Source organism: Heloderma suspectum, chromosome 7 (assembly GCF_057233095.1).
Source record: "Heloderma suspectum isolate Gila_16-S chromosome 7, 16-S_ref, whole genome shotgun sequence".
Taxonomy (NCBI): Eukaryota; Metazoa; Chordata; class Lepidosauria; order Squamata; family Helodermatidae; genus Heloderma; species Heloderma suspectum.
The window spans coordinates 44,477,882-44,496,056 of NC_139464.1; the positions used below are offsets into that span (position 1 = coordinate 44,477,882).

The 18,175-nt window shown below is 44.5% G+C and overlaps 1 protein-coding gene across 1 annotated transcript in view; it reads left to right on the plus strand.

Annotated features, from left to right (window-relative positions):
- The first annotated feature begins 226 nt into the window (after positions 1-226).
- Positions 227-18,175, plus strand: part of CACNA1I (calcium voltage-gated channel subunit alpha1 I) — a 384,553-nt gene continuing 366,604 nt past the window's right edge. Inside the window, exon 1 of the mRNA XM_084811754.1 lies at positions 227-516. Coding sequence (XP_084667880.1) covers positions 227-516 — 290 coding nt within the window. The remainder of the gene's footprint in view (positions 517-18,175) is intronic.

An 18,175-nucleotide genomic window follows, 5' to 3' on the forward strand; every position in this document is an offset into this window, starting at 1 on the left:
TAGCCATTTAATCATAACTGTTTTTATGGAGCCAGCTTGAGGGGGAGTTATGAAAAGGGCTTGATATAGCCTGGAACAAGGAGGACATTAGCAAATGGCTCTGTTGATCCAACATTGCTTACCAGTGTTGTCAAGGCAAAAACAGTCATGCTGTGCACTTGGTGGTGGACTGTTCTTCAGCTGTGTCTTTTTTCCTCCTCTTCAGGGGTTCTCATTTCATGCCAGCATGGCAGAACATGGCTCCCACCCCTCCTCTGCCTGGCGTTCGGGGAATCCGTCCACTCACAACCCCACTCTTTGCCCACTGGAACATGTGGATCTGGGAATTAGTGAGCAACTGACCCCGCTGGAGCAACCACCATCATCTCCAGACCTGGGCGACGATGACAACGATGGTGACCTTGAGCCCCCACCAGACCCAGATGTGCCCTATCCTGATTTGGCCCCTGTGGTTTTCTTCTGCTTAAAACAGACCACCAGCCCTCGGAGCTGGTGCATCAAGATGGTGTGCAATCCATATCCTTTCAAAGCCATGCATTCTACTTTCTAGCCTTTCTCTTTCCTCTCTGTCCCCCTTTTGTCCTCCTGCCCTTGCAGAGCACCTGACAGGTAAGAGATGGCATCCCTTACATAGTTAATGAATCACTTTGTTTCCTGCTTGCATTTAAACAGTGCCTCAGCTGCTGCCATATGTGATCAAAAGGAGGTGCCTGCAAAAGGGAGCTCCTGTCGGTTAGAATCAGAAAGAAAGAGATGAGGAGCCAGGAGAAGAGAGGGATAGGCATCTTACAATGTATTTTCCCTTCATCTCCCGCTTTGCTTTTCTGTGCTGCCCAAGGCTTGCTGGTATGACCCTTTGAAAGCTTTAGAGCATAGGTGGTAGTGGTGTTAATTCAGTTCCAGGTGAATGTTTTATTGTCGCATGCATGTATTTTGCAGAATAGCTGGGGGGGGGGGGGCTCCAATTTCAGCGGGATTGTGAATTCATTCCGGGTTTCAGTCAGAACCAGCCAGAACTCTAAATGAGCTAACCAAGGTGGTGAAACCTATACCCAAAATGGGTTCAGCGGCTTGGATATCTCATTTAGTGTTCTGACGGGTTCAGCCTGCAACCCAGAGTGGATTTACAGCCCCACCAAAATCAGAGCCACCAGCCTCCACTGGTAATAGCATTACAGAAAATTTCAGAGCATCTGCCTGCCAGATAGTTTATATAGTATAGGTTATCCAGTAGGTGTAGAATCTGAAATTCCATGAACCTCTAGAATAGACCAGCATCATCACCTTTGCCACGGGATGCCGTTCAGCTCCATAACTGAGTGACAGCTGGAAATCTGTGTAGATGACGAGAAAATTGATGGCTCTAGAAGAAAAAGCTGACCATTATTGGAGATGGAATACAAAACTTTAGGGCTAATGAGGTTTGTGGAGAGTAACTGGCACGGCCACATTATTCTATTGCACTTTTACGTTACTTGATCTGATGCAAGGTGAGCCTGTCTGACCTAGCAAACAATTCTTGCCTTCATATATGTATGGGATGAATTAATCACTTGGCTCATTGCTCTGGAAAGATCTAATGTGTGTTCCCCACCAAAACACAGTACATGCTTGCCCTGGTGAATCCATTTCATTGGGCGGGGGCAGGGGGAATCCTGGGCTAAGCATATCCTGAAGGCAGGGCTTCAGATGGGGAGTAGAGTGCATGCACCCCCCCCCCTTTAAAATGGACTTCTCAGAGGCAAAATCTTGTGTTCATGGTCAGTGGCTCTCTTTATCATGAATTTCTACTGCATCATAGAGGCTCGATCTGAAGGAGCTAAGAGTCAGCTCATGGCTATAACAATGCCACCTTTCAGAGATGCACAAGTTTGTCCCACGCATACCTGTAAATCTAAACAATGCTCCATGGCCATGTGGTCTACTTGTCATGTGTCTCACAACTGTCCTGTCAGCAGTGAAAACTGTGGAATGTCATAGTTATGGATATGATACTTGGGGTGGGGTGCAGTGAGCAGAGATGATCAGCTGACTGCAGCAGTGACAGCTGTCTGCAGTCAACTTGTATGAACCCCTTAGAAGACCATGTTGTAGGGCAGGAGCTCTTTTCCCTTGGCTCTTTACGTAGGCAAAGCTTCTTTGTTCCTCCTGGCCTCTGTCCAGCTGTGCTTAGTGGGTGTTGCTCTTGCAGCAGCCAGAAAACTCTGGAGAGCTTAAAATGCTCTAAGAGTCAAGGCCTCTCACTTACAATGGCTGACTAGATAGACAGGACACCACTTCTTTTTCTTATGAGAAGCGAAAGCATTTGTAGAAAGGGATAATCTGAAAGCTGATTACAAGATGGGGCATTGGGCTTACTTAGAATGTGTTTGCATTAGGGCCATTCTCAACCATTTAAATAATTGTTAGTTGATTAATCTTCTGCCTTTAAACCAAATTTTAAAAGACTTACGTATTACCAAAGCAACCGTAAAAGTGACTTCTTGAAATACTGAAGGAAGTTTAAGATACAAAAATGAACAAGTATGCCATTAACGCACAGGCTTACCAGTTCAGATTTATCCTCACTGATTAAAATTTGCTTCTACCAATTAATCAGTTAACATTTAAGTTGATTAATCTACCAATTAAAGGTTGTAGTCTCCAGGACATGATCCATCCTTGTGTGGGCACAGCAACCACACATAGATGGATCATCATAGGGTTCAACAAACAAATGACCGATAGTTCATAGGGAAAAAAAGTGGATTACTATCTTTTGTGGACATTTGCTAGGATTGGTTTAGGTGTTAACTAAAAATTAAGGATAGATTTCTAGATCTCAGTGGTGGGGGATAAAGAGAGAGGTTTTGAGAATGTGAAGTCAATTAAGATTCAGGCTCTGGCTTTGATTCTGGCATGAAGGACAGATTTTGGATGAAACACTTTTGGAAAGATATCCAGGAAGGCTTTATTCTGTGTTCTGCATGTAGGTTTGAGTGTAAGAATCTTGAATTTCTGGGATGAGTTTGAGAGTCTGTGTTACTATGCACATCTTTACTATCTGATTCTCACTCTAATAAAATGCTGTGTGATTAAATGTATTATTGTCACAGACAGATAACAACCTGTGGGTGGAGACAAGACAAGGAGGAGGAGAACAGCAGCTCTCTTGGTCTGGTAGTTGTTGACGACTGCAGTCTCAGAGGGTAGCCATTAATTAGATTGTGCCTGTAAGAAAGGATAGGTAACTTTGCTAGTATTGGGAAGACTAGGCTTCTCTACAGAATTGTCCAGTCTAATGGTGTTCATTTTGTGAACTCTGAAGAAGAGCCATTTCAAACTGTTCTACTGCTCTTTCTCAACTGTGATTTTTGTTCTAGCCTCCATTTCTTAAGACGGGAGAACATAACAATTGTACGGAATTCAGAATCAATGGATTCTCAAATACTCACATGCCTTTCTGCTTCTTTTCTGTCCTGTGTCCTCTCTCCATTTGGTGCTGAGTTTCTCATACGAACCTGGCATAGATGTACCAATTCACATATTATCTTGGGCCTCTTTGCACTAGTGGGTTGCAATGCACCATCTGTTCACATGAGCAATGTGATATCCATGATCCAGTACCTTAACCAAATTTAACTGAAGCAATGGCTGTGTTCTTTATATTGTTGAACATTCAGCTGAGATCCATAAGCTACTCGGTCATGAGAACAGACATCTTCCATGCAGGCTAGATGTGTTACATGTGGACTAACCTTATGTGTAGATTGGCCTTGGTGGTTGGGTAGGAGGCTTCTAGCATGGCCTGTGTCATGGAAAGTGTTCATCCAATTGAGTTTGGCCTACAATTGCAGCATGTAGAAATATAGGTGGACTTTTTAAATTGGTGGAATTCTGATTTTAAATGGCTTTAAAAAACTGATGCTCTTGTCTTCTTAAGCCTGGTTGGAACTGAGCTATGGAATGGATCCTCTACCACAGGGTCATAATTAATAAGATTGAAAAATATGACTAGAGGCACTCTGGGCTTTGGAATTAGGAAGCTGAAAATCAAAATGGCCATGAAAGAGTCTGGAACATGAACAGACCAAAAGCCAAATATAGGAGGCTGAATAACTAGAGCCAACCTGGAGTCTAGCATAGAAAGCCAAAGTCGTAATCAGGAATTCAAGAGGACCAAGTGACATCTGCAGAATGATTTATTTATTCTATTTGTATCTCTCTTTTTTCCCTCCAGTGTGATGTAGATGGGGTAATTCCATTTTATCTCACAACAACATTGTGAAGTAAGTTAGACTAGGGCTACCCCAGTGAGTTCATGGCTGAGTGGAAATTTGAATCATGGCTTTTCTGACCCATCCAACACTATGTATCTAATGTTAGTCCTACTTAGACTAGATTCATAGAAATGAATGGGGCTTAAGTTAGACTAACATTGGATATTACCCTCTTTCCCCTACACCACACCGGTGATTCCAACACAATTATTTTTTGTATCCTTTGGTCCTTTGGGTGTGTTCTGGTAGGCATGTGTTCTCTTCCATTGACATTTGCAACTAAGGAGAGTGATGTACTTATAAAGCATAAACAAAATATGTTAGTGTGGCTTTAATTGATAATTTCAATATTGTATTTACTCCCAGGATTTCTTAGAAATAAACAACACCTTTCCTCAGAGCCTGTCCTGCTGTTTAGGAAGAGGGAAAGAGCTGCCTTTGGCTTTTAAGTCACGTATACTGCTTAGAATTATACAAAGAAACTAGTTGAGACAGCACCACTATTGTTTTCTCAATTTTAGATTCATATTTAGCAACACAAAAGGAAAGAGTTGAATAGCAGGTACTTCACAAATATTTATTAGCAGATGTCTGAGGGGGGGAGGGGTTGGACTATTTTAAAACAATTCTGGATCTGTAAACAAATTTGGACCAAATTTTATCTGTGAAAGATCAAAATTTAGATCAGAAATGAAACAGGACTAAGGGAAAGAAAGGCAAATGCAAGACAGCTTTAGCAGTTTTATCAAAGCTTAGAGAGATTTTTTAAAAACGGAGGTAGTAAATAGCAGCCATATGTTTCTCTAACAAAGGGGCCCTTAGCTTGGCAGGCTGTGAAAGTCACCAAATTTCCCTTCTGAGAATCTTCATCATCTTGCTGCTTCATCTGCTCCACTTGATACCATTGGCTGATCTGCTGTGAGCTCACAGCGGGTCTGTTTTGGCAGGGTTGTTCTGATGTCATAGTGGGCTTATTAGTCTAGATGCAGCCCCAAGAGAGGCAGCTGTTTGTGGGGGTGGGGTGGACACTTATGGCGGTCTTGTGGTCCAAATTCTGAAGTCCATTTGGAACGTATATTAAATTAATGGGAGAGGCCATAGTTCAGTGGAAAGAGCACGTGTGTCGTATGCAGAATGCCCCAGGTTCTAGTTATAAGGATCAGGTGGTGTCATCTTTTTACCCGAGGCCCTGGATACTGCCACTGCCAGTCAGTGGTAGACAATACCGGGCTAGCTGGAGAAATAGCATGACCTGATATACTCCAGCTTCTTGCATTCCAAACTGCTTCATCTAAGGCAATGTGCCACAAGCTTTCTAGTGACACACCTTATTGCATTTATTTATTTTTAATCCACCCAGTACCAAAGGTTCTCTGGGCAGATTACATAAAGCTAAAAGGAAAAAATACAATACAAACAACATCAGATATATAAAGTCTAAAAGGCCTAGCAGAAAAGAAAGTTCTTTGCTTGGTGCCCAAAAGATAACAGTGCAAGCACCAGGCAAGCCTCCTTGGGGGGAGCAATCTGTAAGCATGGTGCCACAAATAAGCAGGCTCTCTCTCCCTTGTAGCCACATGCCAGATGGCACATCACTGAAAAAAGCACAAAAGAGGGCAGTAATTTGCATAACATTTCCATATGTTAATTTATATCCATAGATGCAACTTTAGAATTAATGGCAATTTAAATATTTTATTATTTTATTTATTTCAGTTATTTTATTTCTATACTGCCCATTAGCTGAAGATCTCTGGGCAGTTCACAAAAATGAAAACCAAATGGCACACAATAAAACAATTTAAAATATATAGAATATTAGAACCACAATATAACAATACAACCACAATAAAACCTAGCAGCAGCACAGGAATTTAAAATACAGATTTAAAACAGCAAAGCTAAAAGTCTAGAAAGCTAAAATGCCTGGGAAAATAAAAAGTCCTTCACCTGGCGCCGAAAGGAATACAATGTAGGTGCCAGGCGAACCTCACTAGGGAGATCATTCCACAGCCGGGGTGCCACAGCAGAAAAAGCTTCCTCCTAAATAGAAATACAATACATCTTATCATAGCGGGGAAGACTCTGCTGTCCAGGTGCTAATGGTTGATGGGCAATTTCAAGGCCTGTGCTCAGCCTTCTTATATGTTCTTCATCTTTAAACCGGACTTGGACTGGCCAACCTTTCAAACAGAGGACATCTTCAAATAGAGGACTGCCCTCTGGCAGCCCTTCAAATAGATGATTGTGAAATAGGACATCTGGCCACCCTGCTAACTTCCTTCAATGGGGGCATCTAGAGGAGGGCCTCTGAAGAGGACCAAAGGGTTCAAGTGATTACATATGGGGTTGTTTCTTTAGATACTTCAGAGTTATTCCTTTAGATACTTTGTTCCTAAAGGAGTTGTTCCTTTAGATACTTTGGCCCCAAGCCATTTAGTGCTCTAGGACATATGTGTGGGCATGGAACATTTCATCAGAAAGTAGGGATGTCAGAGAAATCTGCACCAGAGCCAAATGAGTTAGGACTTTCATGAATCCGACCTGTAGATTCTACAGTGGACTAGCTTTTCGCCTGTCTGGCAGTTTCCGTGGACTTGCAGACCACTTTTCTAACCTCCAGGAATTTTGTGCAAATTTCATTGTAGAAAAATATGCAAAAAACCCTGGCTGAAAATGTGCATTTCCCCCATAAGCTAAAGCATGAAAATGTGCATTCGGGGGAGATTTGCACATTTGGGGTAGGTTTGTACATTTTTTGCACATGCAAATTTCATGTGTCGCCTTTACTTTGTGGCGATGATGAGCAACTCAACCATGAGCAACTCAACCATGGGTAGCTCCACTGCCATTCCCAAACTATCTATGGGAGTTTCTCAGATGCTCTTTTAATCTCCCCTGCCACGAGTGCTGATCAGCAGTTAGGAGGTGTAATAGGAGGTGTGGTCAATGAATGCAAAACCACAGTGGGATAAGAACCACATATATGTTCTGGTGTATTGTGTGTGTAAAATATCATGAAGGTGTGGTCATACAGTACTGCATAAGCACCTCAGCTGACCCACAGTAGTTGCTGATCACAGTTCAGAGCCTGGAAGTATTTGTAAATGCACTCATTCAGTAACATGGCATCTGCATTGACCTCAGTGGGACACCATATGAGCATTCACACCACTGTGTGGATCCAAATGTGGATCCAAAATTTGGATGTATAGGTTTACTTTGCTATTCATGTTTCTGTGCAAAAGGAATTCCTTCCAAAAGGCCTATAAACCCAGGATCCCTCCCCCCTGCCATGGGAAGTCAATATTATAGATGAGAGCATGAAAGCAAGAATGAGCGTGCCATTAAAGAAGATCGATTTGAGAAACAGGGAAATAACAAGGCACATTATGCAGTTCACTGCCTCAGTTGCTTTGCTTTTGTTGCTACCTGGAGACATCCACCTTTGCTTATAGAGAAAAGGGCTGATCCTTATGGAGGTGCTGCCATTTATAAATTTCCAGCTGACTTCATTGGTCTTGAATTAAACATTCATTATCCAGTATGGCAAAATGTGATGTTATGTGTTACACATACAAGGATAGGCTATAACCATGCCCACCCTTTGTGTAAGATGAATGTCAGCTCTGTCTTTGGTCAGGTTTTGGCACACCACTTGAAATGCCTTTTGCTAGTTCTGGAAGGGGGGGCATGGAGTGATGAGATTGCCCCTAGCTGGAGCCCTTTGGAGCTTGCCTGGGGGCTCCACAGCTGCAAGGCTCTGCCCTCCATAAAACAACCCCCTGCAAATGCTGATTTTTCCTACATGTGGCCTATGTTTCCAACAAATAGTTCTACCTTGTTGGAAGTGCAGCTTCTGCATCATAATGAGGGAGGTTGGAGATTTTTGTTTTTGTTTGCATTTTTAAGCAAACTGACCTAATTCACATTTCTCAGACTACTGTGCAGATTGGGATGTAGTTATCCTTTGGACTGTGCACCTCTCTGAATTTTGCGATGCAGTGCTCAGTTAAAAAATGCATATTTTAGGGGGAAATGTATGAAGAAAATGAATGCTGTATTTTTGTGGGTGTACAGAATGCATATTTTCAGAGAAAATGTGTACAATTTTTAAATGCAGTTTTGTGTAGATTAAAAAAAGCAGGAAACAAAATGGATTGAACACATGTAAAAACTAAAACACAGATCAGATATAGACTGATCCATCCATCCCTAGGTATAACTGAATGAAAAGTCAGCTCAGTGTTATTGAAATGTATGCACATAAAGCCCTGGTCTGATAGATTATATCACCTGTAGATATATGGTCAATTTGGGACACAGTGAGTGATGTCCTGGTGTCAGCAGTGAACAAGCATTCCAGTATGGCATATAGCAGATGGGTGTCTCCAATTTGTAACCATTAACAATTCATGGTGATATTTCTCCCCAGAGTGGGGGTTAGTCTGATTTACCTTGGTAACATTTCACTTTCGTTTTTGTCTGCTTGAGATTCCCACCAGAATTTCCATAAAAATGATCTGCACTTTGGGATATAAATGAATGTTCTGTGTATAGTTCCTGTCACAGACTTATTCCTTACCTAAAGGTGGTTGTAGTAAATTATTTGCCAACAAAGCTTTTTCTCCCCATAGCAGAGTTTAGATACAGAACTAATTTGGGAGACTGTTCCTGTGCCTTATAAGGGAAACAAAATGGTCACAGCCTTAATTAGAAAGCCATATACATGGGAAAGAACATTGCATTTGAAATAAGTATTTTAATGGTCAACAACAGCAGATACTCTTACAACATGCAAATTGTGTTTTGGTCATAAGGATGCGCACAGCTTTGCTACTGCTTTCCAGAATAGGCTAAAATGTGGATTTTGCAGCCATTTTGTTCCATCTAAAGGCATAGATACAAGCGAGACATGAAAACACACCCTGCAGAGCCCACTGAATGTGTTCTGCGTGACTCCAGAGAGGAAAATGAATACTGTATTTTTGTGGGCTCATTTATGGGACAGTTTACAGCAGGAGGTTTTGACAAAACATTTGCAACTGTAAGAGGGCAAGCTGAAATCCTGCCGCAGGACACGAGGGATTGTGGGGAATTATCAGGTTTGTTTGTTGCTATCTGCAGAGTAGAACGTGCATGTGTCTATGCAAGATGCAAACATTCTTAGTGTTGCTGTGGTCCTGGGGAAAGGACTGTGATGCATGATCGTTGCACCATCTCTATTTCCAAACTTCAGCTTCCTCTTTTTCTGAGCTCCCTAAGAGCATCATATTAAAATGGCAGATTGTTGCTGTGGAAACAAATTGTAAATAGGGACCCGCCTGGAAGCTTGACTTTGATGTTGGAGCTGGAGTGGAAGAAGCAAATTGTTTACTTCTGTGCCATTTTCCATCGGAGGCTCTTCAGGCACAGCAGTGGTTTTAGTGACTGCAACTTACCTGTTCTTCTGATGGATGACAATGGGTGTGTTCTTCTAATAGGAAGGTTACATTAGCTGCTTATAGATGCTGCTTTTATCTTGATTTAGAGCAGGGACAGATCCCCCTATGAGGTTCCAGAAGCATCACCTCTTTAGTCATGATACTTTTTGTTCTGTTGATCGTTTCACTTTTAGTGTTCATGTTCTGGTAATTTGCCTCACCGGCACCAGAAACATGCAAAGTATGCAAGGGAGAACTGACTGTTTTCAACTTCTGTTACATGTAAGCCATATGGGGCTTCTCTCAATGTCAATGAGAGTAGATGGCCTTTTTGGACACCTTGGGTTGGATCCAAATTTAGTCAAAGCACCTCCAAGGGCAGCAAGAGTGCGCGCGCACACACACACACCACTCTGCAAGATCCAGTGCCTGAGGCACAAGGCACAGCCCCTTTAAGCCCCAATTTCCCCAGAATGAGCAGCACTAGAAGACCAACTTGACAGCAGTACTAGCTAACTCCCAGTTGGCTCCAGATCATTGCTGGAGCAACATCCTAGGTTGCTATTTAATTATTTATTTATATACCTCCCAATAGCCAAAGCTCTCTGGGTGGTTTACAAAAATTAAAACCGCAAAGTACAGTATAAAAAAAAAAAAAAGATATGAAAGGTTAAAATGACAATATAAAAGAGAGCTTCAGCTATTGGGCAGTATAGAAATGAAATGAAATAAATGTAAAAGTATAGCCAGAATAAAACCTAGCAGCAATGCAGAGATTTAAAATACAGATTTAAAACAGCAGTGCTAAAGGACTAGAGTGCTAAAATGCTGGGAAAATAAAAGGTCTTCACCTGGTGCTGAAAGGAGTACAACATAGGTGCTAGGTGAACCTCCCTAGTGAGCTCATTCCACAACCAGGGTGCCAGAGCAGGAAAGGCCCCCTTCCTGGTATCCACCCCCCTCACTTTGTTTGGCAGGGGCTCCCAGAGAAGGACCCTTGAAAATGATCTTAGTGTACATGCAGGAGGAGACAATCCTTCAGATAACCTGGCCCCAAGCTGTTTAGGGCTCTGAATGTTAATACCAGCACTTGAATTGGGTGCAGAAATGGACTTGCAGCCAGTGCAGCTGGAAAAGTATTGGCATAATGTGTTCTTGGGTGCCCTATTCTGCAAAACATGGTCCCTCCAGGAAATTCTTGACTTGTGTGGCAGATAACTTCCTCCTACAGAAAGTAGAGGAAGGCCCTAGAGGATTGGCTTTCCTTGACTTGATCCTAACCAACAGAGATGACTTGGTGGATAAAGTAGTAGTTACAGGAACTCTGAGGGAAAGCGACCATGTCATACTTGAGTTCTTGGTTCTAAAGGAAGCAAAAGCCGAGTGTAGCCAAAGGTGTACCCTGGATTTTAGGAAAGCTGATTTTAATAAACTCAGAACAATGATAAGTAAGGTTCCATGGCAAGCAACTCTAATGAGAAAAGGTGTCCAAGATGGGTGGGAGTTTTTTGAAAAGCAAATTCTCAAGGCACAATTACAAACAATTCCAACAACAACAACAAAAAAGTGGAAGACAACAGAAGAAGCCTATGCGGCTTCACAAAAAGCCTAGAGATGACCTGAAAACAAAAAAGCACACATATAGGAAGTAGAAGGAAGGACAAGCAACAAAGGAAGAGATCAGGCAGGTAGCACAGAATTGCAGGGATGGCATCACGAAGGCTAAAGCTGAGAACGAGCTGAGATAGCGAGGGATGCTAAAAGCAACAAAAGAGCTTTCTTCAGCTACGTGCATAGTAAAAGACAGAGGAAAGAAATGGTGGTTCAGCTATTCAGTAAGGATGGCAAAATGATAACAGATGACAAAGAAAAGGCAGAAGTGCTCAATTCCTACTTTGGCTCAGTCTTCTCCCAAAAGAGGGTCTATGACCCCCCTGGCAAAGGCGAAGTACGGGCTGAAGGGGAAGGATTGCAGCTTCAGACTGATAGGCATATGGTCAAGGAACACCTAATTACTTTGAATGAGTTCAGATCTCCAGGGCCAGATGAACTGCATCCTAGAGTAATAAAGGAACTGGCAGAAGAACTCTCAGGACAAGTGTCTTATTATCTTTGAGAAATCATGGAGGACGGGTGAAGTGCCAGATGATTGGAGGAGGGCTAATGTTGTCCCAACCTTCAAAAAGGGTAAAAAGAAGAAATCTGGGAACTACAGACCAGTCAGTCTGACATCAATCCCTGGAAAAATTCTAGAGCAGATTATAATGCAATCCATCTGTAAGCACCTTGAAAACAATGCAGGGATTACTCAAAGCCAACATGCATTTGTCAGGAACAAATCCTGCCAGACGAATCTGATCTCATTTTTTGATCAAGTAACCTCCCTTGTGGACTGTGGGAATGCTGTGGACATAATATACCTTGACTTCAGCAAAGGTTTTGACAAAGTGCCCCATGATATCTTGATGAGCAAACTAGCTCAAAGTGGGCTAGATGAAACAACCATCAGGTGGATCCACAGTTGGCTACAGAATTGGACTCAAAGAATGCTTATCAGTGGGATCTTCTCAAACTGGGGAGAGGTAATGAGCAGGGTACCACAGGGCTTAGTCCTGGGCCCAGTGCTCTTCAACATTTTTATTAAGGACTTGGAGGAGGAGGTGCAGGGAATGCTGATCAAATTTGCAGATGACACAAAATTGGGCAGGATAGCTAATACCTTGGAAGACAGAAACAAAAATTCAAAGTGATCTTGATAGGCTGGAGTGCTGGGCTGAAAACAACAGAATGACATTTAATTAGGGATGTCGGAGAATTTCTCCACGAATCTCCAGGAGGCCGAATGCCAATGCATTCAGCCCCCCGAAATTGGTGGAGAAATGGTCTGCCACCCCCCTGCCACCCCCGGGATGGGACTTACCTTCAGCGAATGTCCCTGGCAGCAGCGGCTCCTGGCGGCGGTTCGGCGGTGGCTCAGTGGCCGGTCTTCCGACCGGCTGCTGCCGCCGCCATTTCCAAGTAAAAACAACAACAACAACAAACGTGATAGGCTACGTAAAGATTTACGTAGCCTATCACAGCTAGATTTTCAAAAAACACCGTGATAGGCTACGTAAATCTTTACGTAGCCTATCACGGCTGACTTTGAAAAAAAAAAAAAAAAAAAAAGCGCGTATGCAAATGGCGGCGCCCATGGGCGCCGCCATTTGCATTCCTTATTTTGGCCCGGGTAGTCAAAATAATATTTACGTAGACTACCCGGGCCAAAATAGACTAATATTTACGTAGACATTTGTGTACGCGTTTTTTTTTTTCAAAGTCAGCCGTGATAGGCTATGTAAAGATTTACGTAGCCTATCATGGCTGACTGCAGGCCAGGGACGCAAACGGCGGCGGCTACGGCCGCCCCCATTTGCGTCCTGGCAGGAGAAGAACTTTCACGGCCGGAGAGGCGGAGCGCTCCCCCCCCACCCAGAATTTCGGCAGGAGGGACGGAGCGCCTCCCCTCCACCGCGAAGCAAGCTGCGGGACCAGGTAAGTGACTTTCGTCCATCCCTACATTTAATAGGGATAAATGCCAAGTTCTGCACCTAAGAAAAAGAAACCAAATGCACAGTTACAAGATGGGGAATACATGGCTCAACAACACTACAAGTGAGATGGATCTTGGAATTGTTGTCCATCACAAGCTGAATATGAGCCAACAATATGATGTGGCTGCAAAAAAAGCAAATGCTATTTGGGGCTGCATTAATAGAAGCATAGCTTCCAAATCCCAGGAAGTACTAGTTCCCCTCTACTCAGCACTGGTTAGGCCTCATCTGGAGTACTGTGTCCAGTTCTGGGCACTGCACTTTAAGAAGGATGCAGACAAGCTGGAGAGGGTTCATAGGTGGGCAACAAAGATGATTAGGGGACTGGAAACAAAGCCCTATGAGGAGAGACTGAAACTACTGGGCATTTTTAGCCTTGAGAAGAGTGAGGGGAGATATGATAGCGCTCTTCAAGTACTTGAAAGGTTGTCACAGAGAGAAAGGCCAGGATCTCTTCTCGATCATCCCAGAGTGCAGGACACGGAATAATGGGCTCAAGTTACAGGAAGCCAGATTCCGGCTGAACGTCAGGAAAAACTTCCTGACTGTTAGAGCAATGTGACAGTGGAACCAATTACCTAGGGAGGTGGTGGGCTCTCCCACACTGGAAGCATTCAAGATGAGGCTGGACAGGCATCTGTCAGGGATGCTCTGACTTGGATTCCTGCATTGAGCAGGGGGTTGTACTCGATGGCCTTGTAGGCCCCTTCCAACCCTACTATTCTATGATTCTATGATTCTATATCCAGATCATTGCCGGAACAACATCGTAGCTTGCTGTTCTTGGGTGCCCTGTATCCAGCCTGACTCTACCCAGCTCCACAGTATGTCGACTGTGGCCCCCCTCTTCTGCCTGGCAGTGGGATACCAGGCAGAGGAGTGGCCTGCTGGAGAAGCGGAATAGATTAAACTCTGTAAGTGATGGAAGCTGCCAGTTTCCCAGGCATTCCAAATGTATGGGTTAAAGCCTTTTTCTCCTAACTGTTAGGAAGTCCTGAACCTCTTTCAGCCTGAGGGCCAAATACCATTTCAGAGAAGCTCTTCGTATCCACATGTTAGCAGTGGGCAGGGCCAAAGGCGAAAGGGGCAGGTGCAAAAATACCAAAATGACCCGCATATTTCAGTGTATAGCTCCTACTGCCAGTGACTGAGCCTTAGGAGAGGCATTTCAGCCTTTTAGAATGGAGTGTGTGTGTGTGTGTGTGTGGGGGGGCTGCATAAAACCTGGGAAAACTCCAAATGATTGGTGATTTCAGAAAAGAGGGTTGGGTCAAGAGAAGAGGGCTTGGCCATGTTGTTCTTCCCTAGAGGATTGGACTGGGACCCTGACCCTGAGGTTTTGCACCCCTAACACAAACGATCCGAATCCTGGTTGTCTTGAGATGCCTATGACTGGTGGGAGCAGGGAGGAAAACAATGGTGAAGGAGCAGTTTCGTTGGACTCAGTAGAGCATTGTGCACACTTAATCCATAATCCTGTGCATGTTTAGACAAAGAAAAGGCCTGCTGCTCCCAGCATGCCCCATTGCTAGCTGGGGCACTCTGGGAGTGGTAGGCCTTTTCTCTGTCTAAGCATGCATAGGATTGTGCCCTTAGTCTAGCACAGAGTGCGACCTTTCTGCTTTAGGCCCTCTGAAAAGATGAGGGGAGGGGGGTTGGACTCAGTGGTCTTAAAGGCCCCTTCCACCTATTCTTTGATTCTATGACTCTATGACTATTCTATGATAAGATCTAGTCTGTTCTGTGTCATGTACCATACAGTATAAATCAGTAGATGGATTGGTGGTAGGGGTGTACAAACCTCACTTACCAGTCCGCTCCAGGGTCCACTGTGGGGGGAGGGAGGCGATCTGTCCCTCTCCCCGGAATCCTCCCCAGCCGGTTCCGCTCTGCAGCAAGTCCGCGGAGCCGCCAGCCGGGGCTGTCTGCAGCCGGACTTCCATCCGCTGCCAGGCTGCGGCCACAAATGGTGTCCAGCGTAGGGGATGCCATTTGCGTCCCTGCCCTTTGCTGTGATTGGCTACATAAATATTTACATAGCCAATCACAGCAAAGGGGAGGGATGCAAATGGCATCTGCTATGCTGGATGCCATTTGCATCTGCAGCCCGGCAGCACCCGGCTGAGGAACGAAGAGGACAGACCCGGACTGGCCGGTGCCAGGTAGGGTCCATCCTGACCTTAGTTCATGGGGTGGCGGGGGGGAGCAGTCCATTCTGCCATGAACTCTGGGGGCCGGATTCTAAAGAATTGGAGTCCGTAGCGGATTTCTCTGCCATCCCTAATCGGTGGTAATGTCAGTTCAGGGAGGAAGTCTAAAGGTGAATTTTTGTGAATGGGTAGAGAAAAGGGATAATAAAAAACCCCAGGGATAAGGAGAAGATGGTACTGCTTTCTTCTGTCTGCCTGGAAGGAGAGTGACAGTTTGGAGGGAGCATCCTTCCCCAACCATTAGAAGATCAACTCCTTATAACAAAATGAACACTAAAAACCCAGCTGGAGCATGTTGTGTGCACTCACTGGAACACAATTTTGCCTCAAGAGAAGAAGAACCCCCCTTGTTGTGCATTAGGCAGAACAGATACACACACACAAATATATACACACTTTCCTATTTTCTTTACCTCTTTACAGTATGATGACAAGGTGTGTTTAGGTGAGGGAAGAGAACTCTTAAGGAAATTTAAATATATTAAAGTATTTTTTAAGATCTAAAACAAACTGATTAGATTTCCCAATTGAAAGGCACAATGACAAGATGAAGAATGTGAATTAGATAGCATGACTATTGTGTTGGCAAAGTGTTTATTAAAGGATTCCAAATGGCCCATATTTTTCTGGCATGTTTTTCTAAATGTAGGTAAAATGATGTATGATAATCCTGTCAAAAGTGAGGGCTCTGTTGGCATTTCACTCGAAATATTCTGACACCCCTCCTGAGACCCTCAGCATTATTAGGAGCTATTTCTGTGAACACCTGTAGTGATTATAGCTCCAGCAGAGAACTATGATGAGTGCAACACTAGGACAGACATCACTAGATATAAGAGAGAAAAATAAACCCATTCTTGTGTACTTCTTGGGTTTCCCTTATTCTACACTGGTGCAACCTGGCATGCCATGTATAGGTTCCATAGAAATGAAGTGCTATAAACATTGTAGGCCACATCACTATAATTCTCATTGTTCTTTGAAACACTATTTCCTTGCAAGAAACAATTTCTATGTCTATTTCTTTCTTGAGAGCTTCTCTCTATCTCCCTACTCCTGCATAATTCCTTTAACATTTCTGATTTTTTAAATGTCACCCTGCAAGGAAGGGGTCTGCAGACACCTTGGTGTGTGTGGGCGTGCGTGTGTGAATGAATATGCATGGATCTGGCTTGCACAACTGAGCTGTGATTTCTGCATTTGGAGATCAAGAAGGAATCATGAACTAGATCAGATTTGCTGGCAACTTAAGTCTGCAATCTTATACCTCCCCTGAGCAGAGAGCTAGTGTGGGGTACTGGTAAGAGTACTGGACTAGGATTGGGGAGACCCTGGTTCTAGTTTCCATTCTCCCATAAAGCTCATTGAGTGACTTTGGACCAGTCACCAACTCTCAGCCTAATGTAAGAACCTAAGAAGAGTCCTGCTGGAGCAGGCCAAGGGTCCATCTAGTCCAGCATTCTGTTCACACAGTGGCCAAGCAGCTGTCCATGGGAAACCCACAAGCAGGACATGCAACAGCACCCTCCTGCCCATGTTCCCCAGCAACTGGTGTACATGGGCATACTGCCTGTAGTACTGGAGGTAGCACATAACCATCAGGATTAGTAGTCCTTAATAGACTTCTCCTCACAGGGTTGTTGTGAGGATAACATAGAGAGGAGGAGAATCATGCAGACTGCCTTGGACTCCTTGGAAGAAAGGCAGGATATCAATGTAGCAAATAAACAAGGATATTAAAGGCAGGATATCAATGTAGCAAACAAACAAGGGCAGGGTGTAATGTTGGTGCGGCTTCCCATAAACCTCCAGTTTGACCTCCCTTCTCCTGGGTGCCACCATGTTCGCAGCTGGCATGCCACCGCTGCAACGCCACAAGCTGTTCACTTGAAAGCGAGGTTCTCCCGCTCCTCACAGAAGAGAAGCGCCTGTTTTGGCCAGCCCTGTTTTGGCCAGGCCCCCGCACATGGCACTGCAGCTCCAGGGTGCATATACGCTGTTCCAAGCAGAGTCTGTAGGCTGGGCCAGAAGAGCAGAGCAGGAATTCAAGCTACAGTGCAGGACCTTGGAGAGCTCCATGCAGAGCCCTGTAAGGTTCCAGACTGCATCGGAGCATCCGAGCAGAAAGCAGCTTCAGATGTTGCTGCCGCAACAGTCTGGAGCTCGTAGAGGATTCATATAGTCTGCAGCAGCCTTCCCCGACCTGTTGCCCTCCAGATACTTTGGACTACAACTCCCAGCATTCCTGATCATTGGCCATGTTGGCTGGCGCTGATGGTCCAAAGCATCTGGGGGCACCAGGTTGGGGAAGGCTGGTCTGCAGCCTAGTTAGAAGTGGCTGCCTCTGCCTTCCTCCACTTGAGAAGACTCCTGTGCATCAAAGAATCCATGCCTGATTTTGCAGATGTTGACTTCAGTGGCACTGTGGGGTGGGGAAGAGGGAGGACTTTGGCTCTCCCAAAGAAGCGGAGCTCTTGGAACCTGAGGACGAGGGAAGAGTGACCTCCTCTGTCAGTGGAGGCGGCGGCAGGGCTCCCGGAGGCTTCCTGGCATGGGGAGCATGTGTGGAATCTCCGGAGGTGCATGGTGAGGGGACCTCTTTCCCCCAATCTGCAATCTTCTCAGAGTCCTCTGCCTCGTCTTCAGATCATGGGGAGTCGGACCCCAGAGTCATGACAGTCTGAGGTTCC